The following is a 27190-nucleotide window of genomic DNA, read 5'->3' as shown; positions in this document are numbered from 1 at the left end:
TACATTAGACACCACTAGATACAATTATGAACTACCCCTGGAAAGGTGGTATGTATTATATTTTGGTTATGCGAATACATTAAGTGGAAGCATTTTAAAAAATAAATTTATTGCTCTACTTAAATATAGTTTCAAAACATCATGGCAATCCATTGCAACAGTCTTTCATGAGTAAGGCAGAAAAACTCAACATCCTTACGGTATTTATAAAAACATACACCTTCATTAATATCCCCAAAATAACTAAAATATACAAAGCTTCCTGCCTTGCATATTGTCATAAAACATGATCCACACACATTTTAGAACTTAAACAAAATCTATAATATTTAACAAATATATCCAATATGATCACAACAGTAAGCATTAGATATTCAAGATGTAATTAAATACATTTTAGTTTGTTCACTATAGGAATGGTTGCTACACTAAACATAGGCACAGTGAGAAATTTTATGAGGCACTAATAGGACTTGAATACCTAACTGTCCTTTGCGCTTTTGACGATCTCCCCTTGTATCCTTTCAATAGCATTATAGAACAGCTATCAGTAATACCAACTTTAAGCAATCAGACTTAAAAAAAAATTTTTTTTTTAATTTTTCCTTCTTGTCTCGGGGACAGTGTTTTTACATGTGTTTCCTGGGAAAGTTTAACATACAAAATTTAAGCTATAGAGATACATATTATTAAAAACACTGTAGCATAAGCTTTATCAGTAGATGACTTCATCATAGATACTCAAAATCTTGTGATAATATTGCTTAAATAGTGTTTGTGGCAGTGTTTTGTGAAACACTTTGCCTCAATGGTCATTTCTCAAATACATACAATCATGTTCTTGTCTGAGTTTTTACTTATTTTCATTTAATTTCCTCTCTCTCAAAACTTGCTCTTCACTAAAGACTAAAAACATTTTTGGAGGTCTCAGTGACAAAAAATGCCAATAAAACATGAAAATGCTATTAATTTTGCTAGAACAATCTTTACCTGAACTATTTCTGAATTAAAGGGTCTTCATCAAATATATAAAAGGAGAGGGAGAAAAAGAGGAGAGGTCTAGTTGATTCTAGGATACTAATTCAAACAGAGCCCAGATCAACAGCAAGCAAGTGGCTACCATCGGATGGCTGTTAAATGGACTACAAAAAAAATGAGTGTCCAGCCCAGTTCCCAACGATTAGGTATCCAACTCACTTTAGCTGTCAGCTCTCACTACAAGGCTGCCAGACCTCAGCAAAGAGGTCAAAGATTGAGTAAGTATGCAAACTGAATTACCCCCTCAATATTAGATGTGGCCCCTCCAGGCTGAAGTTAAGCACATGAGCAGGGCAGTGACGGAAGGTGGAGGAAGATTCTGGATTAAAAACTAAAATTCTATACTATGTGCAATGACAGTAGAAGCATTTCCACAATGCCCCTTTCCCTCCCCCCACCCCGCATTTGTGAATAAGCCACCCTCTGGGTTAGAAATGTAAATTTTAAATTTTCATATTAAATCTCTCTTCCTGCCAAGACTGTCAATTAGCTATCCAGTTGCAATATGGGCACCTGTCCACTAGAAATGGGAGAAATATTAACATGTAGCACATAACTGCTACCTCTTCAATGGCCTCTTAGGCAGAGTGCACTCCACTGTCAAAAATCACCTCCCAATCTGACCTCCCATAACATATTGGTACAGACACCCATTAAGGATTCCCAGAAACTTACTTGGCACCATTGCAGGCACCCAGAGAGAAGTAAACTGCATCAGCTTTAGGTTAAAAAGAGTCTTAAATTTAACATTTTTTTCAAATAAGATTCTAGAATGAACCATTCTTAGAATAATTCAACATTACATTATCATAGTACAAAACTATTACAGTACTTTATACACAAACTGCAGTAAAACTCATACAATCCATGTCTGCCCAAGCTATAAAGGCTTTTTTCGACACAGGTCAATACCACAGTTCAGTTCTTCTTTAGACAAGCCAAGGGGACTCTAACTTCTACATTTCTAATTTCTTCATGTGATAGCACAATATCAGTACTGAAGAAGACACAAAGCTGTTAAGTGCCCTTCCACCTGCTGTTTTGTTGTTGTTGTTTTTTTTGGTCAGACCGATTCTAAACAACATTTCATATGGTGGATCATGGACGCACAGTTCTTTCTAGTTTCACGAACCTCACAGTAAAGATATTACACACATGCAAAGCCTTTTAAAAAAAATCCAAAAAACGGAAAGCAGTGAGCTGTTATTCAGCAGCCATCATATTGCTTATGTAGCTGTAAAAATCAAATCTAACCCAGGTAAATAAGGAATGCTGTGTCATTAGGAAAAAATCAGAATTTCTAAGTTAAAATGAAAGAGCTGTTGATTTTAAGGCCTTCCCTGGGGAAAGATGAAGAAATCAATGCTGTCTAAGACCAACGTGACATGTGACCAACATCAAATCAGCCTCGTTAACACAACCACCACTTTTGCTGCTTTGGACTTTTAGGCAGCCAGATACAAAATGAATTTTCCTATGGGCTCCAATGCTGTTAACAATGAAACAATAACTTTAAAATGCCTACACACATAAAATGCAAAAATAAAGTTTTACAGGATTTTATATTTAGACCTTAATATGACTAAAGTACTGAGGTATTTCTATTTGCAGTTTCATGTAAAACTATCACAGATTGATCAATTCAGAGCAAAATTCCCACCTGAAAGTCACTGCTTACTGTAAGTAAACTCTGAAGTGTAGTGGGGCATTTAGACCAGTTTATGCACTTGACACATTCACTGTACTTGTTCAAGATGTGAAGGAGCCTCTTATATTCCATAATACATGCACAATAGAGTCCATAAAGCTAATCAAATGCAAACAGAATGGCTTAAATTATTTGCAAAATAAGTTAGATGAGAAAAGTTACTGAAGCTCCAAATTCTGTTTAGCATAAAATAGGATCAAAAATGGGTAAAATGTTTCAGTTGAAAATATCCACAGCATCCATGTAAATACAAATGTAAGATTTACATTTCTATGTATTCTTGTCCCTGAATGTAACAAGAAGGTAGGTGAGGAAATTCTTTGAACTACTGTGAAGATGAAAATGGGAAGGAACCGACTTATGACCTCCAGAAGGAAGAAGGCAGATAACCCTTTGGTAAAGGAATTTCCTTCCGCTGCAAACATTTCTAGGAAACAAAACAAAACAAAAAACACACAACAGTCAATTTAGAACCAATGCAAGCAATTCCAAACATCCAAAAGAGATTGGCTACATTATGGAAATATCTGCACCCAACAGGACTCAACTTATACAGGAAACTCTTCCACTGAAAAAGCCTGCTATAAAAGCAAGAAAAAGGTGCATCTAGCCCAGTATCCTGTCTTCTGACAGTGGCCAATGCCAGGTGCCCCAGAGGGACCGAACAGGTAATCATCAAGCGATCCATTCCCTGTCCCTCATCCCCAGCTTCTGGCAAATAGAGGCTAGGGACACCATCCCTGCCCACCCTGGCTAATAGCCATTGATGGACCTATCCTCCATGAATTTATCTAGTTCTTTTTTTAACCCTGTTACAGTCTTGGCCTTCACAGAATCCTCTGGCAAAGAGTTCCACAGGTTGACTGTGCGCTGTGTGAAGAAATACTTCCTTTTGTTTGTTTTAAGCCTGCTGCCTATTAATTTCATTTGGTGATCCCAAGTTCTTGTGTTATGAGAAGGAGTACACAACACTCCCCTATTTACTTTCTCCACACCAGTCATGATTTTATAGACCTCTATCATATCCCCCCTTAGTCATCTCTTTTCCAAACTGAAAAGTCCCAGTCTTAATCTCTCCTCGTACAGAAGCCATTCCATACTCCTAATCATTTTTGTTGCCCTTTTCTGAACCTTTTCCAATTTCAATATATCTATTTTGAGATGGGGCGACCACATCTGCACGCACTATTCAAGATGTGGGTGTACCATGGATTTATAGAGAGGCAATATGATATTTTCTGCCTTATTATCTATCCCTTTCTTAATGATTCCCAATGTTCTGCTTGCTTTTTTGACTGCCGCTGCACATTGAGTGGATGTTTTCAGAAAACTATCCACAAATGACTCCAAGATCTTTCTTGAGTGGTAACCATTAATTTAGACCCCATCATTTTATATGTATAGTTGGGATTGTTTTCCAATGCGCCTTACTTTGCATTTCTCAACATTGAATTTCATCTGCCATTTTGTTGCCCAGTCACCCAGTTTTGAGAGATCCTTTTGTAGCTCTTCCCAGTTTGCCTGGGTCTTAACTATCTTGAGTAGTTTTGTATCATCTGCAAATTTTGCCACCTCACTGTTTACCCCTTTTTCCAGATAATTTATGAATACATTGAATAGGACTGGTCCCAGTACAGACCCCTGGGGGACACCACTATTTACCTCTCTCCATTCTGAAAACTGACCACTTATTCCTACCCTTTGTTTCCTATCTTTTAACCAGTTACCAATCCATGAGAGGACCTTTCCTCTTATCCCATGACAGCTTACTTTGCTTAAGAGCCTTTGGTGAGGGACCTTGTCAAAGGCTTTCTGAAAATCTAAGTACACTTTATCCACTGGATCCCCCTTGTCTACATGCTTGTTGATCACCTCAAAGAATTCTAGTAGATTGGTGAGGCATGATTTCCCTTTACTAAAACCACGTTGACTCTTCCTCAACAAATTACGTTCATCTCTATGTCTGACAATATTGTTCTTTATTATAGTTTCAACAAGTTTGCTCGGTACCGAAGTCAGGCTTACAGGCCTGTAATTGCCAGGATCACCTCTGGAGCCCTTTTTAAAAACTGGCATCACATAGCTGTCCTCCAGTCATCTGGTACAGAAGCTGATTTAAATGCTAGGTTACAGACTACAGTTAGTAGTTCTGCAGTTTCATGTTTGAGTTCCTTCAGAATTCTTGGGTGAATACCATCTGGTCCTGGTGACTTATTACTGTTTAGTTTATCAATTTGTTCCAAAACCTCCTCTAATGACACCTGGGACAGTTCCTCAGATTTGTCACCTAAAAAGAATGGCTTGGTTTGGGAATCTCCTTCACATCCTCAGCTGCGAAGACCGATACAAAGAATTCATTTAGTTTCTCTGCAATGGCCTTTTTGTCCTTCGGTGCTCCTTTGTTTTTAAGTAAGAAAATCACAAATTCCTGTGTCTCCTAGCTTCATATTTATTAAAACTAATCAATATTTGCAAGACACTTTCAAAATAAAGTGTATTTTACACCTTTGCAAAATATTTCTTCAAAAGGATGCCTATGATGGGGGGGACAGAGGGGCAGTTGAGAAGGGAGATGTTTTGGAGTCATAATCATCAAGAAGACTGAACAGACTCAGTAACAAAGAAGCCATATAAGAACGGAGAATGCATCAAAAAGTCATAATCATGGACCTTTTGGGAATCAGAAGGTAGCATGGAATTTGCTGACTGAACAATACATCTTTAAGAAAAGGGAAAAAATGGAGACGTTCAAGAATTTAAAGAGAATGCTTTACCTCCAAAAATTGCTTAAGCCGCATTAAAGAGCCCATCTGCCCAGAGATGGTGATTACTTCAATCCTGCAGGGAGATCAACAAGAGTGAGCTCCAAAACACAAACAGAAAATGTGTTATTTACATGAGGAAGAGCTTATGACATTAGTGTTCTCAGGAACACTAGTGAACATAGATCTAAGAGGAAATGCTCCTAATTCTGAAAAAAAACTGACAGAAGCTTCTCTGTATAAGGTTTATATATATAGGTGTCATACCTATGAAAATAGTCTTCTCTGATAAGTAGCAGCATCTTCCAGAACTGGACCTGGTAGTGTTTCATGAGCGCATTGCCACACACCTGGTACACAAAACCATAAAGGTAACAGAGATCAGAATTCAGAACTGGGCCTTGTAATTGAGAGAGAACTCTTACAAATTTGTACAATACAAAATGCCTCAAGAACTCAGGAGTATAGTTTGAACTCTGCTGGCCATCTGCATCTTGAATCACACTCCAGAAATTCATCTGGATTGCCACAGAACAAGAGAAGACTCCAAATCCATTAGAACCCAGAAAAGAAACATCTTGATTTCTACAATGTCAGGGAATGAAGCGCCCATCACTAGTGACAATTTCTGCAAGCATTTACCCCAATTTCTGCAAGCATTTGCCCCAATTTGCGGAGTTCTGGTTTTCTATTATATTTGATCATATTCCTGTATTTTAATGCCATATATTCCAAGTTAAGGAAGCTCAGCACGTTCTCTTTCCCACCCCAACATCATCATCAACACCACCTTGTTTCCTCATCATTCACCCATGCATAGTCCATGGCGCCACCTTTGAGGTCTCCTTCCTGTTCAACAATATCTCCCCAAAATAATTCTCTTCCTTACCCATTTTGCCAGTCCATTCTCTGGTCATGTCCCCCTTTGACTATTATAGCAGTTTCTTTTCAACTCTCCCCATGGAGCCCATTCAAAATGGATCTATCAAGACCACCCTTTTTTTCCCCCCACTCTGACTATACCTCCCTGCTGTCACTGTCTTGCATCTCTCTGGTAGCTTCCACCTTCTTCTGCATGAAGTTCTCTGCTCCACTTTCAAGGCTCTACAGACTTCTGCCCTTATCTATACCTGTCATTTTCTACAGAACTCCTCCTCTTGCTGTCTATGTTCCATCCATGCTTCTTTACTAGCCTCAACTTGGTCTTCATCCATTACCAGCTTGGTGCCTTATTTACATACCTTTGTATCTTAGGATCAGTCTCCCAATTAATGCACACCAAGCTCTCTCCCTTTCTTGCTGTAAAAGCCCACCTGTTCTGTGAAGCAATCTAGTTAGGATGGCCATATGGCATAAAACATTCTGCACTGTATTGTACCAGCCAGTGCCAGGACTAGTGAGTTTGGGCTTGCCAAGTATATGAAGAATAAAAATAAGGAATTAAAAATATTGATGAGCTTAATGTGAACTGCCTCAGCTGCTGAGGGACCAAGTGTAATAAAAAGCCAAACACTGCACTGTGGAAGTCCAGCTTTTTAAACAGATAAAACTGAAACCATATCACTGAGGGAATTAAAGGACTGCATCTAGCAAGGGTCTCTGAAAATATACATAAGCCTCCTTTCAAGAGTGTGGGAAGGGGTAGAGGAGGGGTGACACTCGGGCCATTTATAAAAAAACTGTCATGGCTACAGCCAGCAGCATCTGAACGTGCTAATATTATATAGTAATGTCACCACTGCGTCTTATGGCACCTTACTGATGGGAGGACCTAGGGCCAGACTTTTAGACTAGTTGCTCATCCAACTTATTTATTTTGCTAGTGAGGCTCATGCCAGGTCACATCACTTACCTCTAAGAAATCAAAGAGAAGTGTAGCTGTCACATCAGAGAGAGGCTCCATGTTCAACATTTGAGCCAGCCAGCGCCATCCATGGCCCAGCCCATGAGGATGAGTCTAAAGGAACAAGAAAGCAACTCATTGCATGTTTGATAATCTTGCAAAATATTGCCACCAAAAACATTACCAGATTTTTCTCCAGTTCCACTTGCTCTCCAAGGGACAGTTATTTTGGGACAATACTTTGTGCATTTTCAGAATATTTTCTGATAGAGACTCTTATAAACATGCAGACAAACCCTTACTTTGTATTTTTAAAGGAATTTTTAAGAACAATTTCAAAACATATTATTTAAAACATAATTCGTCAAAAGCTGGAACTGTTTTAAATTAGTCAATTAAAAAAATTCAAGTTGACAGTCCCTTTAAACACAGTTTGTCTCTATTCAGAATGACTAGTTTAAACTTAAGTCTGGATCAGTTTTAAACCACATTTTAAATCAGTTTAGTCAATGCTGTTCCTATCCCAAGAACTAGTGTTGTAATATAACATTTTTAAAGCACCATTTACATACCACTTGTTTGTTTCCATAAGGCCACCGTAGTTGAATGATAGCCGCATAAAGACGGATCATTCCAGACATCCGTTTAAGGAAATTATCCTGCTGCTCTACCTTGGAATCCTTAACTTGATAACCAAGTATCCTGTGTATTAGAAGAAAGATACTCTAATATTAATACACCAAACCAGGTTCACTGGTTTCCCAAAGTGACGCCAATTCTCAGCCTTCTTTAACAGCTCTCAAATTTAACATCAGAATATGCTAGAGCTGTGCAAGAATTCACATGAAGGCTACTTATTAAACACTGAGCTCAGTAGTCCAGTGTCTTAAACATACTGAATATTATGGACAACACTTTTTAAAAAGGCCACAATTAGGGAAAACATCGATAAACATATATCCCTTCACCAGCAAAAAAATAAATAAAAAGTTGGATAAGCAACTACGCTAAAAGTCTGGCCCTAGGTCCGCTCATCAGTAAGGTGCTACAAGATACAGTGGTGACACCTGAAAGTTTGAACAGCATGAAGGGGCAAACGAATGTTTAGCTGGCACATAAATACCTTGCAAGGCCGGTTACAACAGTGCCATGTGAATGTTTATCATCACTTTCAGACACACTATAAGTGAGAAGCAGTCAGCATTATCTCCCGTAAATGTAAACCAACTTGTTGGTCTTAGCAATTGGCTGAACAAGAAGTAGGACTGAGTGGACTTGTACACTCTGAAGTTTTACATTGTTTTGTTTTTGAGTGCAGTTATGTAACAAAAAAAAAAATCTACATTTGTAAATTGCACTTTCACAACAAAGAAATTGCTCTACAGTATTTGTATGAGGTAAATTGAAAAATACTATTTCTTTTGTTTATGTTTACAGTGCAAATATTTAAAATAAAAAATATACACTTGATTTCATTTACAACACAGAATACAATATATATGAAAATGTAGAAAAACATTCACAATATTTAATAAATTTCAATTGGTATTCTATTGTTTTAACAGAATGATTAAAACTGTGATTAATTGTGATTAATTTTTTGAGTTAAACACGTGAGTTAACTGCAATTAATCAAAAGCCCTAAAAAATACTATTTCTTTTTTCTTTTTTACAGTGCAAATACTTGTAATAAAAAATATAAAGTGATCACTATATGCTTTATATTCTGTGTTGAAATTGAAATCAATGTTTAAAAATGTAGAAAACATCCAAAAATATTTAAATAAATGGTATTCTATTAACAGTGCGATAAAGACTGTGATTAATAGTGATTTTTTTAATCGCGTGATTAATCATGATTAATTTTTTTAAATTGTTTGACAGCCCTAGTTGAAACACTATTTTTGGGGGGTGGAGGTATTTTAGCGGCCATAATATCCACTTAACAGCAGACAAACCGGTGACACTGCTTCTAGGCATGCTTGGCCTGATCTCAGATTTCCAAGTAATGGCAAACATCAGTGTAAGCAATAAGGTTCTATTCTGTACTGGATACTTCAAAACTACATCAGTAAATTATCCTTTGAGGAAGTGGAGGGGCAAATGAGGGTTAATGTAAGAAAACATGTATTTCTTCAATTTCCCTACCAGCTGCTACTCTCAGCCCTTACAGAGCTCCAAAGAAGAGAAGTTATATGGAGAAGTTACCTCTGATACTCTTCTATGGGAGTCCCCTCCTTGAACGCAGGATAAAATGGTACAGAGTAGGGGCATTTTTTGTGCAGGTGAGCTAAAATGAGGTCTCCCACCCTGGGGTGTAATTCCCAGATTCCTGAAGCCACCACAGCAATTGGGAAAGCTGCCTCGTGGTGAGAAGCCACTTCCTCCTCTCCTTGTTTCTGAAAACATTAAAGATACACACACACCCCCCCTTCAAGTTAATGCTCAGCAAAGACAACATTTTAATTTATTTTTTTAGTTTACATATATCCTTTACTGAAGGCTCCTAATGCTTCTATATGTTCCATGAGCACGCAGCTACCCAATATGGGAGGACAATACAATCTACATGTCCTTGCCAGAGGCCCATAAACCCTTCTTCTCAGGATAAAGAAAATAAGTAAGTGATTAGATGCACTATTTACAAAAGCCTGTAGTTAAGGTTACACAAGTATTTTCATTCTAAAGGACCATTTTCATATGCTTATAATTTAACCAAGTTTTACCTTTTGAGCTAGAATTCTGCACATTTGTGGTCAGCACAAAAGCAAGGGTTATTGATTGATTTAAATCTTCAGCAAATGCAGCTAAAGCCATTTGAGAATGGAGAGTAGAAAAAAAAAACAACACTCCCTATAAAAAAAAAAAAAGGGCAGCATAATTTGAACAGCTATAGCCCCTCAAAGGGAAGTGTTGGAAACTTGGCAGGGACATAGTCCCTAGATTGCGGATGTGTGTTTCAGTGGCCCAGTGAATTCTTGTTTCAAATTTTGCCAAGTTACAAGGTTTTCAATAGTGTATTTTGAGCATGTGCATAGGTTTGTGCTACATGATATGCTAAATATCACCCTACATTCCACTGGTACTGCACATGCCTCTGTTTTTTTTGTTTTGTTTTGTTTTTTAAAAGTGTGTAGGGAGTAAGTTGAGGAGTCAACGGGGTCTTGCCTCCTTCCATAAGATATGAGCAAGTGCATAAAGAAGAAAGCAAAGCTCCTCTTTTCCCTGGGCCAAAAAATATATCCCCCTTTTTTCTAATAGCGTGAGCATAGCCTGGCAGGTGATAAGTTCCAAAGACTTCTGTTTTCAATAGTTAAAGAGACAGGTCAGCATCCCAGAGAATCTCCAGAAGCTTTGGCTACCCTCACCACCCCAATAAGACAAGGTGTCCTCACCACAAATTTCTCCGCCAGTTTGTAATAAACAAAATCCAGACCCTGTGGATGTTGAGTCACCGACACAGTTCGCCCTCCAGACTGAACAGACTTTCCAGAGAGAAGGTTATTGATTTTGTCAAATATCTCTCTTAGCTGAGAGCCTGTGAATATATCATCAATAGTGCACGGAGAGACAGAATATTAGGAAGTTGCCAACAAGCAAGTCTCAACCAAACCACATCAGCCTCAGTAAAGCTAGCACCAGATTCTGAAGGGAGGGGGTAAGAGTCCTGTTAAATATTTCTAAGAGCTTGGCTACACTTGCAAGTTAGAGCGCATTAAAGCAGCCCTGGGCGCCCTAGCTCACTACCCATCCACACTGGCAAGGCACGTAGAGCGCTCTGACTCCACAGCTGGAGCGCTCCTGGTGCTCCACCTCAGCGAGAAGATGAACGCTTGCTGCGTCTTGGCTGAAACGCCTGGGCGTCAGCGTGAATGCGGTGTTGCATTATTGCGCTCTGATCAGCCTCCGGAAACGTCTCATAATCCCCTTAAGTCAAGTGGCCACTCTTGTCATTGTTTTTGAATCACTGCAGGAATGCGGATATGCCCTTTGAAAGCTCCGTTTCCGACAGCCGGCTGCTTATCCTCCGAGACAAAGTAACCATTAGTGTGGAATGCTGTGTGAGATGTCTGAACTTACAAGACAGCATGCTGACATGCTCTCAGCCCCCAAAAACCCACTCTCTCTCCCCCCACATACACACAACACCCGCCCCCCCGCATTTGAGAAGCCCCTTGCAGTCACTTGCATGCTGGGATAGCTGCCCATAATGCACCGCTCCCAATGCCACTGCAAGTGCTGCAAATGTGGCCACGCCAGTGTGCTTGAAGCTGTCAGTGTGGACAGACTGCAGCGCTTTCCCTACTGCGCTCTCCGAAGGCTGGTTTAACTCAAAACGCTCTACATCTGCAAGTGTAGCCATGCCCTAAATCTGCTCACTAGAACTGAAATGTGCTAAAAATCAATAAGATCCCTCCCAACTGAGGAAAATACCCTCCCAACTGCAAGCAAAGAGTTCAAATAACAAAGATCGGGACTCCATCCACATTAGCTCTCCAATGTAATAGCAATGCAGAGATACAGGGCAGGCTTGATGTTCCCCTCAGATATTTAAAGGTTAACAGCATCTCAGCTGGGATTGTTCTCAGCATTTTCCTGACCTGCTATGGATGAAATCTGGCTCACAGGGATGCTGGCTGCTTTCTGGAGATCCATTCTGATATTCTTCACCTGTTGAAGATTGTAAAAAGCTCTTAAAATCACTTCAGACAAGAGACCTGATCAAGCCCAAAGAGGCATATCACCACAGGGAAGACACTTCTCATGAGTGGCCCAATCCTACAAGGATGCAGTCAGCACTAACTCCCACTGATTTTAATAGGAGTTAAAAGCACTCTCACACAAAGGAGGCATTCAGGTCCTTGCAGGATTGGGCTGAAAACGCTGATCAAGTTCGAGCCCAGGAACACACAACACAGGATGAACGGTACATGGAACAGCTTCAGACTAATAAATGAAGAACTCATTTTGAGACAGCAATGTGCCAGCCTCCTTGAAGATAAAAGGAAGATATGTAATTGAGACTTGATGACACTTCATTCTGCCACAGTCATTGCTGTGCGCATCTTGAAAAGCCTGAGCATGAAATATCTGATTTTCCAAGATACATACAAGTGTGTGTATGTGATGCATTGGGAGGGCAGGAACAAGTCTATAGTATCTAGGTTTTGCTCTGCTACAGCATTTTTTAATTGGAAATTGAGCAGGTGCTCAGCCCTTAAGGCAGCCAGAAACTTTTCCTGCAGTATTTAAAAAAAAACACAAAACAAAAAACAAAAAAACGGTACTATAACTGAGAAGTGTTAATAAAAAATAAATTCCCGTGAAAGCACAGTAGCTGCTGCTTAACATTTTACTGTCTCAAGGTTTCAACTTCATTGAAACCTAAAAGCTTCATTGAATCAATGTGATTTGTCAATACTCCTCCCACACCTGACATTACTATAATCCATTTGAGAATATTGCTTGCTGTGGAAATTTACAATTTACATATGTGATGTGAGAGGCACAAGTTGAATTAAAAAAAAAAAAAAGACCAACCATTTTCTCACCAGGAATGAGAGAAGAGATGCAGAAACACGATTGTTTAAAGGAATGTTTTTCAAAGTCTTTTGTGGCATTAGCTACTGTTTAAGGACTTCCTGGCAGCCCCAACTCCAAGTTATTCACTTTTTTGGGTTTAAGCCAGATCACAATATACACAGGCCAAAAATCTGCTCTACGGCAGACTTTCAAAATTTTTTATGCACCCTCTTAAAGAAAGGGATTTTTTTGACAGGTGAATAAAGCATTTATTCATCATAATCTTGGTAAAAGGTGGATGAGTAGGTTTTGCAGGTGGGCTTCTAAGTTTTCAGGGCCATTCTGAAGGCTGCTTTACATCCCACTCAAGATAAGTATTAGACAATAAACAAGTAGAAAGATAGGAAAATTCTCTCCCTCCCTCCCCTAACAATATTTATAATTTGGATTCACAGAGTAGCCATACCTGATTGTCTTTGCAGTCAGTCAATCCACTAAAGGAAGCAACACACTGGTCAGAGGCATCCTGCAATTGCTGGTACCACTGCATTGTGCTCTCCTCTGCCTTAACCTGAAGTCCTAATACTAGACAAGAAAAGCAGTCACATGAAAATAAACTATTACCACAACGAAGACATCAGAAATCCTAATGTCCCACAAAAATTATCAAGACTCAGAAGTTCTGAACAGCTGTTGTTCTTCACAACCAAATTTAGAAAATCAATTATACCTGACTAAGGCTTTGCAAATTGTACAAAAGTCCACCCTTTGAAGACTGGTTTCAGAGTAACAGCTGTGTTAGTCTGTATTCGCAAAAAGAAAAGGAGCTGTAGCTCACGAAAGCTCATGCTCAAATAAATTGGTTAGTCTCTAAGGTGCCACAAGTCCTCCTTTCCCTTTGAAGACTGATCACTCCTGTGCCTGGATTTTTTGAACTTCAGTTACAGACAAACAGTAAGCCATTCTAGATGCATGTGGTAGCAGGGGTGAGGAATTAGAAATGGCTCCCTTTAATAATCCATGCATGTAACCTAGCACACATCATCCCACCAGGTTCTCCCCTACTCTATTAACGGTCTGTGTCCCTCCTGTCGCAGCATGATGTGTATTGTCCAAGAATGACTGTTTTTGCTTCAATTAACATAACCAGTTTATGAAACATCAATTTCAGTGTCAATGAAGCTTTCTGCCAGCAATCCCATACCCACATTAGTTCTGTTTGACCTGAAGCCTACCCACAGTGATGCTCCGGTAGCCTGTGCATTTCTGAACCAGTGTTTAGCGTGGCAGTCCAATGGAGCTCAGTAAAGTAAGGTAGGTCTCACTGGAGCTGGACCTACCTTCCTTCTGCTCTTTCCCCCGTGGATGTTGTGCAGGGACTGGAGTCTGGGCCTTCAGCTGCTCTTGTTTCTGTAACTCCTTCTGCCTCTCTTTTTCCTCTTCTTCATCCCGCTTCCTTTTCTCTTCCAAAGCTGTGGCAATTTCTTGTTGCATGCTAGATATTAACCCTCGCATTTCCTGCAGTGCTCGCTCAGTGTTGGCTACATCTACCTGAGTAGGGAAACCTCTCTACCAGGAAACAAGGAAAAGGCAAATTAAAGTTCCCCCTACCAAAAGGCCAATTGAGGGCAGGCTGCCCCCAGAACAGCACCTAGATACTTTGTGTAGAAGCTGTGAACCTAACGCACATGCTGTCTACTATCCTCAATGTGCAATGGCAGCACCATTCTACTGAAAAGCCCAGACTGCCTCCTCCAGAACCAGTAATTAATTCACACCACCAGTCAAGAGAAGCAAGTTCATGGCCTTTAGTCATTTTCTTGTACACAACAGACAAGGCAGAATTTCTGCCTCCTACGCCTGTGTACACCAATTACTGAAGACTTCTACTTACTCTTCTACAGTCAAGCTCTAGACACAGAAAGGGATCCACTGCAATGCAGCAAAATAAAATAAAAAAAATAAAATACCATCTTACTTATTATAACTAAGGAAAAATAACCACCTTTGCAAACCCAACAGACACAGAATCTAGTGATGGGGCCAGACAAGACTCTCAATACATTAGTTCCATTAACAGGGTTGGGTAACACAACAAAAAGGGATCATGCTAGAGAAGTAAGTCCATGTAGCCTGAATATCCATTTCCCTTTAACTCCACTGGGAAGAGGGCTATTTCAAATGCCAGCTAAAGCTGAAGTTACAAGACATTTATTATACTCTGGAACTGAGAACTAACCCAGCCCATGCCAAATTTTAGAAGTGTGTCATTGGTTCACTCTGTCTCCCACCTTTCATATAGAGAAGAGTAGTTTTGTGAGAAAGCCTAGATGCTATAGGAAAGCTTGTGAATGCTGGAACCTACTGAACACTGTGCATCATTTAATCTCAAACAATTGTTTGACCACCCACTCCAGTTCTAGCATGGTCTCAGAAAAGAGATCTCTAACGTTAACATTTTACAGTATATTTAACATCAAGCGCCTCTTCTCCAGTAAAAATCCCCATAAGTTATATAAGACTTTTTCAAGGAAGCATTTAAAGTGCATTGAGAAAAAGGATTCTCTTTCTTTCAAGATTAACCAGTGCACAAGAACTGCATCTACAAGCTCTTCTGTGGCAACATAAGATCTCAAAGCACCTCTCAACTAGCTGACTTAGTGTCTCCCTTCAAGGAATAAGAAGCTAACTTAAAAGAAAAGGAAATCTAGAACCTCATTACCTCACTAGTGGTGCGAATGAGCCCAGACACTAGCCCACAGATCTGGTTGCCACGGTTACTGAACCCTGAGAGATCTATCCGTGGCAAGTCTTTATGTCTGTAGTTGGGGTCAATCTGCTGGTTAAGCTGCAGCACCTCTTCCTGGATAGAATAGAGGCGGCGTAACCTTTCTTGGCCTTCTTCCTTGCGCAGACGCTCCAACTCCTCCTGACGCTGCCTCTCCTGTTCTGCTTCACGAAGTTTCAGGTTTAAAATCTGGAGAGGAGGAGGGAGTGACAGTGTAAAGATAAGCTACATAAATAAAGCTTTTCTCACAACACTACCTACACAGTCCCTGCATGCTACCCACAAGCAAGCATGCTCAGGAAAATCTGATTAAGAACTATGTTCCAGTCACTCCTCTTGCTGGCCCTGGTTTAAATCCCCACTGCAAAAATTCTACAAAGCCTTTAACAGCATGAGCCGCACTACAGCATACTGGTGCTGTTACCATAGAACTCAACGTTTCTGGAGGCAGCAACAGTCTCAGGGTGAGTTTGAAGAATTCAGTCCAAATATACTCCCCGTCTAGAGAGAAAGATTTTAGCAACATCCAAAGGAAGGACAAATCCTGCCTGCTCATAATATACATTGACTGCTGCCGAGCAATGCAGGTTGGGACATGGCAGTTCCAGCTGGTATCTCAGACTGTTTGGCCAACAAAGGGACCAGCAGCACACACAAAAAGCAAAAGCATATTCAAGTTCCTGATCATCACCCTGGAGTTTCACAAATCAAACTGCAGGTAAAGTTATTGGTACTGCAGCTGGGTAGGAAATGGTTTTCCTGTCCTGAAGGGAGGGGGAAAAAAAGTTTTTCCCTTTCCACATCAGGATGAAACAGAGACCTTCCAAATTTTTTTGTAGAAAATCGGAGAGACCCACCCCAGAATAGCCAATAGCTCAGTGGTTAGGTCTCCCACATCCCAAGTGAGTTCCCTAACTACCAGGCTCTTTGCTATTGTGGAGTGGGTCTGTCTCAGCCTCCCCTGTTGGAGCTGTTCCACTTCGTATAAACTATTAATTGGGGAGAGAGACAGACAAACACTGACTGAGACTGACTCTATAACCTGGTGGTGAGAGCGCTCACCTGCAATGTGGGGGAGACAGGGACTTGAATTTGTGAACCCCTAACCACCGGGCTAGCAAGTCAGACAGGCTTTCCCTATGCCTCTCTCCAATCTCAACCTCAAAAGTCTTCCTGATGAAAGTTTCACTGAACTTTCCTGAGAAAAGTCTCAGTTCTGACAAATCAGCATTTTCCAACAAAAAATGTTTTATTGAAAAATTCCCCACCAGCTCTGTGGCTGTTTTGGAGCATTGGTCTGAAATCAAGAAGATGAATCTGAGTAAGGACAAGTGCAAAGTATTTCACTTAGGAAGGAAAAATCAAATGCACAACTACAAAATGATAATAATTGGCTAGGCAGTAGTACTGCAGAAGAGTATCTGGAAGTTACAGTGGATCACAAATTGAATATGAGTTAACAATGTGATGCAGTTGTGAAAAAGGCTAACATAATTCTGGGGTGTATTAACAGAAGCCTCATATGTAAGACACAAGAGGTAACTGTCCTCCTGTACGCTGGTGAGGTGTCAGCTGGAGTGCTGTGTCCAGTTCTGAGCACCGCACTTTAAGGAATACATGGACAAACTGAAGAGAGTCCAAAGGAGAGCAACAAAAATGCAAAAAGGTTTACAAAATCTGTGTATAAACAGAGAGGAAACCTGTGAGGAAAGGTTAAAGAAACCTGGTCATATTTAGTCCTGAGAAAAGAAGGCCGAGAGGAGACCTGATAAGTCTTCAAATATGTTAAGGACTGTTATAAAGAGGATGGTGATCAATAGTTCTTCATCTCCACTGAAGGTAGGACAAGTAGTAATGGGCTTAATCTCTAGCAAGGAAGATGCAGATTATATATTAAGAAATTGTTTCTAAGTACATGGATAGTTTAAGTACTGGAATAAGCTTCAAAGGGAGGTTGTGGAATCCTCATCATTGGAGGTTTTTAAGAACAGGTTGGATAAGCACCTGTCAGGGAATTGTCTTAGGTATACTTGGTCTTTCCTCATTGCAAGATGACTTATCAAGGTCACTTCTAGCCCTACATTTCTATGATTTTACAACAAAAACACATACTGCTTAATATTATTTATTTTACTTTAAATGGTTTTAATGGATTATAGTAAATTTAAGACATAAAATAGGAGTAATTTCAATTTTAAATCTATTGATTTTTAAAAAGAGAAATGTATTTAATTTAAATATAATCCATTTTAAAAAAAATCTGATCAGGACACACAAGAATAGTACACTTCTCTGTTTATACATTGAACTAAAAGGTTTACTACCACAGAACAAAAGTGAAGGGTGGACAACATCCTGACAAGTTGGGTTACAATGCCTCAATGGCTATGGACATTGTCCTGAATAGTTATATATTAAGGGCTAAAGCCCTGGTCCATCTGAGGTCAGTAGCAAACTACCTTTCATTTTAACTATGATTCAGCCATGAGTGAAATGTAACTGCTTCTATTCCTGCAATGTAGCAGAATGTCCTAAATGATGAACATTTCACTGAAATATCTGCATTCCCCTGGGGATGTAGCAAGTATGTGGGGCAGCACTGCAATGTACATTTTCACTCTACATATGTGTTATGCTATGTATCACTAAAGCAGTTAAATCTGTGCAAGTCCTAGCTTCCAAACACAGGCCAACCACCCTTTCTTGTAATAGCACTACCCTTCCTAAGTTCAGACCTTTGCTCTGTGTCGATGTTCCTCTTTCAACTTCTCCTGCTGACCCTGGGCCTCCCTAGAGCTGAAATACAAGCAGAAGAAAATGAGGGATTGTTCTGTTTTTCAAAGGACTTCGAAGGATTCCCCGCCCTCTTCCCCCAAGACATGCTCCGGATGAAGTACAGTCTATGGACACACCAGAGAAGCTATTTTTAAATTGGTTTAAAGGAGGAGAGCTCCATCAGATGCAATCTCTCTTCATCCACTTACTGAAAGCTGGAATCACCTGAAAATCACCCTGAAAGATAAATACCAGTAGGACAGTAAATGCAAAGATGCTGCATATGAGATTTTCAAGCATAAATCACAGAAGTGTTAACTCCAGAGTCCTGACAAAATTCCAAAAGGTGAATTACACTCTCCATTCTTGATCAATTAGATACAACAGTCTTCACTTCCTGTCCTGAACTACTGCTGTGTACTGTTAAATAAATGTCTTTTAACACCTCCAAGTTCCTATTTAGTTTACATAGGGTCCTGTGGAAAAAAATAGTATGTGAATCTGTAATTAAAGACTATCACAACACATTTCCACAAGAAGCCCAAATTAAGGATTTTCTAAACTTTTGAGTGCTTTACTTTGCAACCTTAATCATGTGTGTGTGAGTGAGAGAGAGAGAGAAATTTCCTAGGTTTTAAAAAACAGCAAACTGAAAAAACAAATGCCATCACATGTGGATCATCAGCAGGGCTGGAACCTTCAGATCCACTGCAGTGACCTCTTCCACTTGATCTTACAGAGTAACTGATAGTGAATAACCATCTACTATCGCTATGTGAACCAGCACTGGAGTGAGATGAGACATTTTGCCAGCATACTTCACAGATATTTGCCGATGGCAGAGAAACAGTGAGATTCAGGAATCTTGGGTTCCATTCAGGGTGGATTGAATTCTTCAGCACAAGGCAGACCCCTGGTATGGAAAACTTCAGGCTAAACAGCTAAAGCTTTGCAAAGTTAAAGCAACTGAAAACAGGATCTTAGAATGGGAAGTGTTGGGCAGCCTTAATAATAGGTAGTGCTACCAGCTCAGCCTCCAATAGAGAATACTTGTATCAACAGATAGTGAGTCAACTTTATACTCTAATACCCATGTGTAAGGCAGCAAGTGACTTCCATGCACTTAAATTCTAAACCATAACGTTACATTAAATTTTCTTTACTTGTAAAAGCCATGTGCATGTTTGTTTGAGCGTATGATCACGAAGGATAGTTTCTTGATGTATGATATTCAACAAGACATACAAAAACATCTATTGGGTACCAATTCATTCACAAATCTCAACAGAAAGTAGCTTTTTTTTTTTTAAAATAGGTTTACAGATCTAAGAATCAAAACTCTCTATTTAGTCAGTCTCCAACAACACAAATTAGTTGCTGCATTTCTAAGAGGTCACATAAGAGAACTACCCTTACCTCTTCTCCATCACTTCCTGCAGGTCCTGGTATTCCTGATGCTGTTTTAATTCCTTCAGCTCATCAAAGCGCTTCAGCTGCTCACTCGCCATATCAGAAACTGCTCTCACCATCTGCTCTTGCTGCTCCTGCCTCTGCCTGAGCCCCTCCTGCAGATTTCAAGGAGAAAGGAAGAGCCTTTCACATACACTATACATTTTGAACACAGCCCTGTGACTTCTAATGAAGGGAGTAGGCTCTGGAGGGCCAGATTTCACATAAACATCCCCACCAGAGACTTTGTCAGAGATAGGAACTGTGCTACAGTAATCACTGGGATCTGCATACAAGGTAATGCAAGCAAAGCAGCACAAACTAGGCCAAGATAACCCCTAAATTAAAATATGGTTATGGTTATCTGCTTGTCCCCATTAGTTTTGGTGAAACATCGTCACATTTGGCTACGTCGTACCCCAGTGATTCAACATGCCTTGTTACCTTTCCTTTCAACCTATGGACCTCCTTGTACATCCATATGCAGCCTTCCACCTCTGTAACTTTAGACGGTAGAACAAGAAGATGGACTTTGTGGTCTGTCTCCAGCAGACTAAGATCTTCATTGCCCTGTATGGACAGCAGGACAAACCAAGTCAGTGACAGATTAGATCAGTAAGTTATGCAGGAAACTAGATAAACTGACAGTCTTTCTCTAGAAAATAGCATGCACCATAAGAGACAAAGGAGTCAAAGCAGACTACTGCCTATCTAGCGAAGGTTCTTATACAGCTCCCATCTCCACAGTACTTGAGTGCCTGACTATCTTTAATGTATTTATCCTCACAACACCCTGTGAGGTAGGGTAATATCCTCATTTTGCAGGTGGGGAACTGAGGCACGGAGAGACTAAGTGACTTGCTTAAGGTTACATAAGAAGTCTGTGGCAGAACAGGGAATTGTATCCAGGTCATTAAGTCCCCTGTCTCTCTTGTATTTTACCTTTAGATAAAGGAAAGTGACTAATGGATCTCCAAACTATTCATTATTCGATAACTTTCATCAAGGAAACTAAATAGCACAAGTTTAATCTTGCCTCACACAATCTCTCCAAAACCTCTTGCCCTCTTCATTACACAACTTGAGAAAGTCAGCATTCTTTTTGAGGGAAGGAGACCAAAACTGAATGCAATATTCAAGGCAAAGACATATTGGTTTTAAAATGCCAACTATCACGCTTTTAGCAATTAATGACTGCTATCCATTAAGTACAAAACAGTGAACTGTCCATAATAAGATCTGCCCTGTGTCTTCCCTCCACCCCTAAGTCTCTAAATTAGCTAGCATCTTGCAATATGCATGCAAAACTCAAATTCATTCCCTAGATGTGAATTACTTTGCAGATATCTGGGTTAAGTGGCAGCTGATATTTTAGATGCCTGAATGCCAAGCCTGAAATGCTCTAAAAAGATGTAGATCATGTTGCTATGTTGGTTAAAGGTTTGCAAATCTATCACGTTTTCTTGAGTTATAAATATTTAGCTATTAAACAGGACTCCACACCAGGCCCCAGGGAACCCCACTTATAGCCTTCTTGTTCCTAGAGAAATAGTCACTTACACTCATGCTGCTTTCTAACACTAAGTAATTTTTAAATCATGGTAGAACTTCACCAGATGCTCAGATCCATGTGGCATTGTCAAGATGGCTTCCTTAGCAAGTTCTTTCATAATTCTACAGTAGTTCAAGCTGCTGCAAAAAAATCTCCTAACTCAATTTAATTGTAAAGTACTTTATGCACTTTCTCTTTCTCCACCCCATTCTACATCCAGTCTTCAAAACTTAGCTGCTAATTGTCCTATTTCCTCTCCACTCTACCTTGTAACAGGGGCCTACCAGCTGTAAGTAACTTGGAAGGACTTTGGAGAGCAAGCAGGAGAAAGCACAAGATGCACCCATTCATTTTCATTAAAAGCCTAGATTTACACCCCACAGTCATCCTTCCTCCATATTATTAGATCTCACAGTGACAGCCTGGAGAACTAACGTTTTTATACTGCCAAATTGAGTTTGCATCTGGCCCAGTAGGAGACATTATTGAAGAAAGATGTCACTCACCCTTCCAACTCACTATTTCCAGTTAACCTATCCAAGAAGCTGAGTACATTCACCGTTAGAACAAATTAACACATTAGTACTAGTAGACCATTGGATCATCCTTGATCAGGCAGATTAAGGCTAAAGACCACCATGCTCTTTCCCTAGCTGCTTATATATGGGTTATTAGTTAACTAGCTACCTTTGATTCACTGGGTGCTGCAGATGAAAGTGGTGAGGAGCCCAGCTCGCTGGCAGGAGAAGTGGTCTTTGCAAGGGAGGGCGGCTGGTCATCTGTATGGGGAATGGATTCATTGGGTGTTGAACTTCGGGAGAGAGGCGTTTCCTGTAGAGATTGGGAGATCACTCGATCCAGCACCCAGCCAGAGTAGGACGACAACTTGGGAGGGGACCGGCATCCTTCCAAAATATCCTGGAGAGATAGAATTTCTTCTATGAGCATGTAAACTCTATACCAGAAACCTACTGACTGCTATACTTACCTACATGCCTCCAGCTTTCATCCAGACCACATCACACGATCCATTGTCTACAGCCAAGCTCGAAGATAAAACTGCATTTGCTCCAATCCCTCAGACAGAGAAAAACACCTACAGAATCTCTATCAAGTGTTCTTAAAACTACAATACCCACCTGGTGATGTGAAGAAACAGATTGACAGAGCCAGAAGGATACCCAGAAGTCACCTACTATAAGAAAGGCCCAACAAAGAAAGTAACGCCACTAGCCGTCACCTACAGCCCCCAACTAAAACCTCTCCAGCGCATCATCAAGGATCTACAACCTATCCTGAAGGACGATCCCTCACTCACAGACCTTGGGAGACAGGCCAGTCCTCACTTACAGACAGCCCCACAACCTGAAGCAAATACTCACCAGCAACTATACACCACACAACAAAAACACTAACCCAGGAACCAAACCCTGCAACAAACCCCGGTGCCAACTCTGTCCACATATCTATTCAAGGGACACTATCATAGGACCTAACCACATCAGCCACACCATCAGGGACTTGTTCACCTGCACATCTACCAATGTGATATATGCCATCATGTGCCAGCAATGCCCCTCTGCCATGTACATTGGCCAGACCAGACAGTTTCTATGCAACAGAATAAATGGACACAAATCTGACATCAGGTATTATAACATTCAAAAACCAGCAGGAGAATACTTCAATCTCCCTGATCACTCAACAACAGACTTTAAAAGTGGCAATTCTTCAACAACAACAAAAATTCAAAAACAGACTCCAACGAGAAACTGCAGAACTGGAAATAATTTGCAAACTGGACACCATCAAATTAGGCCTGAATAAAGACCGGGAGTGGATAGGTCATTACAAAAACTAATTTCCCCATACTGTTACTCACACCTTCTTGTCAACTGTTTGAAATGGGCCACCCTCATTACCACTAGAAAAGTGATTTTTCCTCCCTTGGTATTCTACAGTTGAGAATAGCCTACTTCCACTTTAATTGAACTGTCTCATTAGCACTGACCCCCCCCACACACACACACTTGGTAAGGCAACTCTTATCTTTTCATGTACTGTGTGTATATACCTGCTACTGTATTTTCCACTCCATGCATCTGATGAAGTCACTTTTAGCCCATGAAAGCTTATGCCCAAATAAATTTGTTAGTCTCTAAGATGCCACAAGGACTCCTTGTTGTTTTTGCTGATACAGACTAACACGGCTACCGCTCTAAAATATCAAAAGTAATCTACAAAACACAACAGTTTAACTTTAAGAAAAAACGCTGATCTTGAAAAAGCTCTGATCAGGTCTCATTCACAAGGCTTCATTGTGCAGATACCAATATTACATGATATTATTGTGTCAGCCTCAATACACCATTTGTCTTCTCCTCCTACAAACTTCTCCGCGCTCGTTTCCTTGCTGCCCCCTATGCATGGAACACCCTTCTTGAGCTGGTCCACACAGCCACTTAATCTCTCCTCACTTAAATCACTCCACAGGGTCCACTTCTTCGATATTATGCCTACAAGAAGCCAGCTAAGTGTATGTCTACACTAGAAACGCTGCAGCTGCACCACGATAGTGTAGAGAGACTACAGCGACAGAAGGCATTATCCTGTTACTGTAGTTAATCCACCTCTTCGAGAGGGCAGTAGCTAAGTCAATGGAAGACTTTGTCCGTTGATCTAGCAGCGTCTACACGGGGGCTTAGGTCAGTTAACTACGTTTGTCAGGGGTGTGAATTTTTCATACCCTTGGTCGACATAGCTAGGATGTTTTCGGTATAGACTGGGCCTTAGTCATCGACTTATTTATTTAAGTTATCCCATGAGTAACTACTCATGTATTAGAGGCAAGGGATCAAATGGTAGGAAGGAGAGATACAAGATGGAACTGAAACTGGGTATTGTTGTTGGGGATCAAAAAGAAGATGAATCGGAGGGGAGAATGCAACATGTTTAATTTGTCATCAGTCAACATTGCTCTGATCATCTTGCTTGTCTGTTGTATTCTGTTTACCATCCTCATCTTTGTCTTTTTTATATTGCAACATCTTATAGGGCAGACACTGTATTTTTCTCAGTTTGGAAAACACCTAGCATAGTCAACATGTCATTACAATTTAATTAATCTACAGATAGATTTGGGAACAGTTATGGAAAGCGCCAAAGAAAGGTCTTGAGGAAACGTAGTTCAAAAGGAAGTTTTATACACAAGGAGTAGTAACGTTCTAAGGGCCAAATGTACTGGCCACATATACTCAACCAAATCAAAAGCCTCACAAACTAGGATCACCAGCCAGTAGGTCCATTCTTGCATACCAACAAGGGATCTACTCACCAGGCAGAAAATTAAAAACAGATCTGTCTGTAGCTGCCAGATATGCAGCAACACCACTTAAGAAAGAAGGGAACTCTGCCGTCAACCCAAGTCTGAGAAGTTTTATTGAATATTGAACAGGGTGAAAAATCTCTCAAGAAGCCCAGCTCACTGGAAACAAACTTTGCACTACAGAGATCACCACCAATGATCTGAGGTTAACTAATACACTGGGTGGGAGGGAGGCAGAAGTCAGCTATTTCATTAATTGCTTTAAGAATGAAGCCAAGCGTAAAGCTGTAATACTTGGAGTTTTTGGGGCAACAATAAAAACTAAGTAGTAGCCTGAAGGGCCAGAAGTTTTCAGAGTGAGATCTTTATATAAGCCACCAACTATAAATTACTGCAAACAGGATTTCAGACAGCACCAGTCAGGACACATGCACGAAGTAGTGGCTCATAAAACCACTGTTTACAGCAGTGGGTCTTAGTCTGTGAATTGCCAAACACTTTTGATAAGTAACCTAACAAGAACGGGTAAGAAGCCAAACAAGTCAGTCAAACTGATCACCAGAGCAGGGCTGGCAAGAAGCGGGTCCAGCACCCCCACCCCATGCATGTGGGGGGGGGGGTCCCCGAGCAGGGCCGGGCGGGGGCGGGTCCAGTCCAGCCCCGCCCCGCCCCTTGTGTGTGTGTGTGTGTGTGTGAGGGGGGGTCCCCGAGCAGGGCCGGACGGGGGCGGGTCCAGCCCCGCCCCCATATGTGGGGTGGGGTCCCCGCAGCGCTCCCCCGCTCCGCACTCACCTCACCCCGCAGCAGCCAGTCCTGGGAGTAGCTCAGCTGCCCCTTGCTGGAACCCTTGAGCGCCTCCAGGGTCTCCCAGCGATACCGCTCCGACGGCATCTCGACCCAGCCTCGGGATCGCCGCCAGCCAGCCCCACCCCCGCCAACCGTCACGCATGACGATGACACAATGACCTTTGACCCCCTCGCACTCCTTCCGTTTCCGGGCACCCTGGGCTCTCCTCCTGCAGTGGGTAAGGAAACTGCGGAGGCGCCTGAGGGGCCCCACAGCGCCCCCTAAGGGCGAGCACGGAACTCTGCAGTCCTCAATGGGCCGTCTGGTGCAGTTCTGCCTGTTAACCCCCCTCCGCACCCCGAAGCGTGCTCCCGCTGCTAGGGGCTGCCTCAAGGGGAAACAACTGCTGTCTACGCCTGGTGAAATCCTGGCTCCAAGCAAAACTCCAAACGGTTTAAGTGGCGCTCGGCTTTCTTCCTGGAGTGACCAGCAGAAGCGACCCCCAGTCCAGTTCCCCTTCCCCTTCCCCTGGCCAGAGCAGAGAATGAAGGGAAGAGCCCCTGCCCAGGCACAGAAAGCCTCCAATCCATTATAGTCCTCTGGGGATAGGCCCACCTTTTCATTACAAACACCCAGGTTTGTTTCATTGCATTGATTACCTGGTCAAACGTGGGAGGCAACTCCTCCAGTGTGGCTCCATACAGACACCGTCCTGGAGGAGGAGAACAACAGTTACAGCACATTTGTCAGGACTGGCTTGTGATTCATATTATTCCCATGTACAAGTCTCCATTTTTCCCAAAATCAATATTGCCACCAGTCTGTTTGCTGAAGGTTTCTCACAATGTACAAAAATACTTCAAACAGAAAAATGTTCACTATTTAGGACTAGAGCTGCCTCAGCACAGAGGTCTGCTCATGTGGATCCAGTTGCAAAAGCTAGCCCTTTGTTTATAACTCTTAAGACCTAGGAAATTACACATAGCAGACTTGGCCCAGAAGTGCCTGAGCTGAGTTTTTTTCTGTTAAATTTTATGACAGGTTAGAATCTACATAACCTTTCTTATATTTATGTCTCTCTATGCGTAAGGTAAGAGAAGAGTATCTCTCCTTAAGGGATAACTGCCTCAGAGAGTGATGCCACTATTGCTCCAGGAAAAAAGATCCCTGAGGCAAATGACGACCCATTTGGTATTGCGTATTTAGCCGCCTGCTCCTGGGATTGCACTGTATAATTTCACCTTTGGTAAATTAGGAACAAAGGTCGTTCTGTGGCAGGTTGACTCAAAGTTTGCCATGGCATCCATTTAAAAAAAGGTGATGCGTGCAGCAACAACCAGCCTACCAAAACTGCACACTCAGTAACTCAAAACAGCCCTTTCAGGCCAGATTTTCAAAAGTTAAACCTAATCTCTGTTGAATATCTGTCCTTAAATATCAAAATGGGAGCTGCTGGGTGCTAACCTCTTGAAAAATTGCCCTCTAGCTGGACATTGCAGATCAAATGTCACTAAAGGAATCTTTCAGAGTATGGTGAAAGATGTAGATTAGGAGTGAGGACATCCGAGTTCTGTCTTTGGCTCTGGCACAAGTTTCACAAGTGACCTTGGACTAATAATTTAATTGCTCTGTGCCTCAGT

General features: G+C 41.1%; 1 protein-coding gene across 1 annotated transcript; it reads right to left on the bottom strand.

Moving 5' to 3' along the window:
- Positions 1-1481: 1481 nt before the first annotated feature.
- GLE1 (GLE1 RNA export mediator) lies at positions 1482-25682 on the bottom strand. Its single transcript, XM_074973599.1, has 16 exons — positions 25556-25682; positions 22126-22356; positions 20331-20456; positions 19854-20002; positions 18398-18458; positions 15597-15851; positions 14215-14443; positions 13341-13459; positions 11953-12022; positions 10747-10889; positions 9560-9750; positions 7924-8053; positions 7361-7465; positions 5776-5858; positions 5521-5584; positions 1482-3173 (listed from the first exon to the last, which is right to left on the bottom strand). The coding sequence occupies exons 1-16, from the start codon at positions 25652-25654 to the stop codon at positions 3105-3107; spliced, it is 2124 nt and encodes a 707-aa protein (XP_074829700.1). The 5' UTR covers positions 25655-25682; the 3' UTR covers positions 1482-3104.
- Positions 25683-27190: the final 1508 nt, after the last annotated feature.

This window comes from Natator depressus, chromosome 16, assembly GCF_965152275.1.
Source record: "Natator depressus isolate rNatDep1 chromosome 16, rNatDep2.hap1, whole genome shotgun sequence".
Classification (NCBI taxonomy): Eukaryota; Metazoa; Chordata; order Testudines; family Cheloniidae; genus Natator; species Natator depressus.
This window is presented reverse-complemented; position numbering and strand designations above follow the sequence as displayed.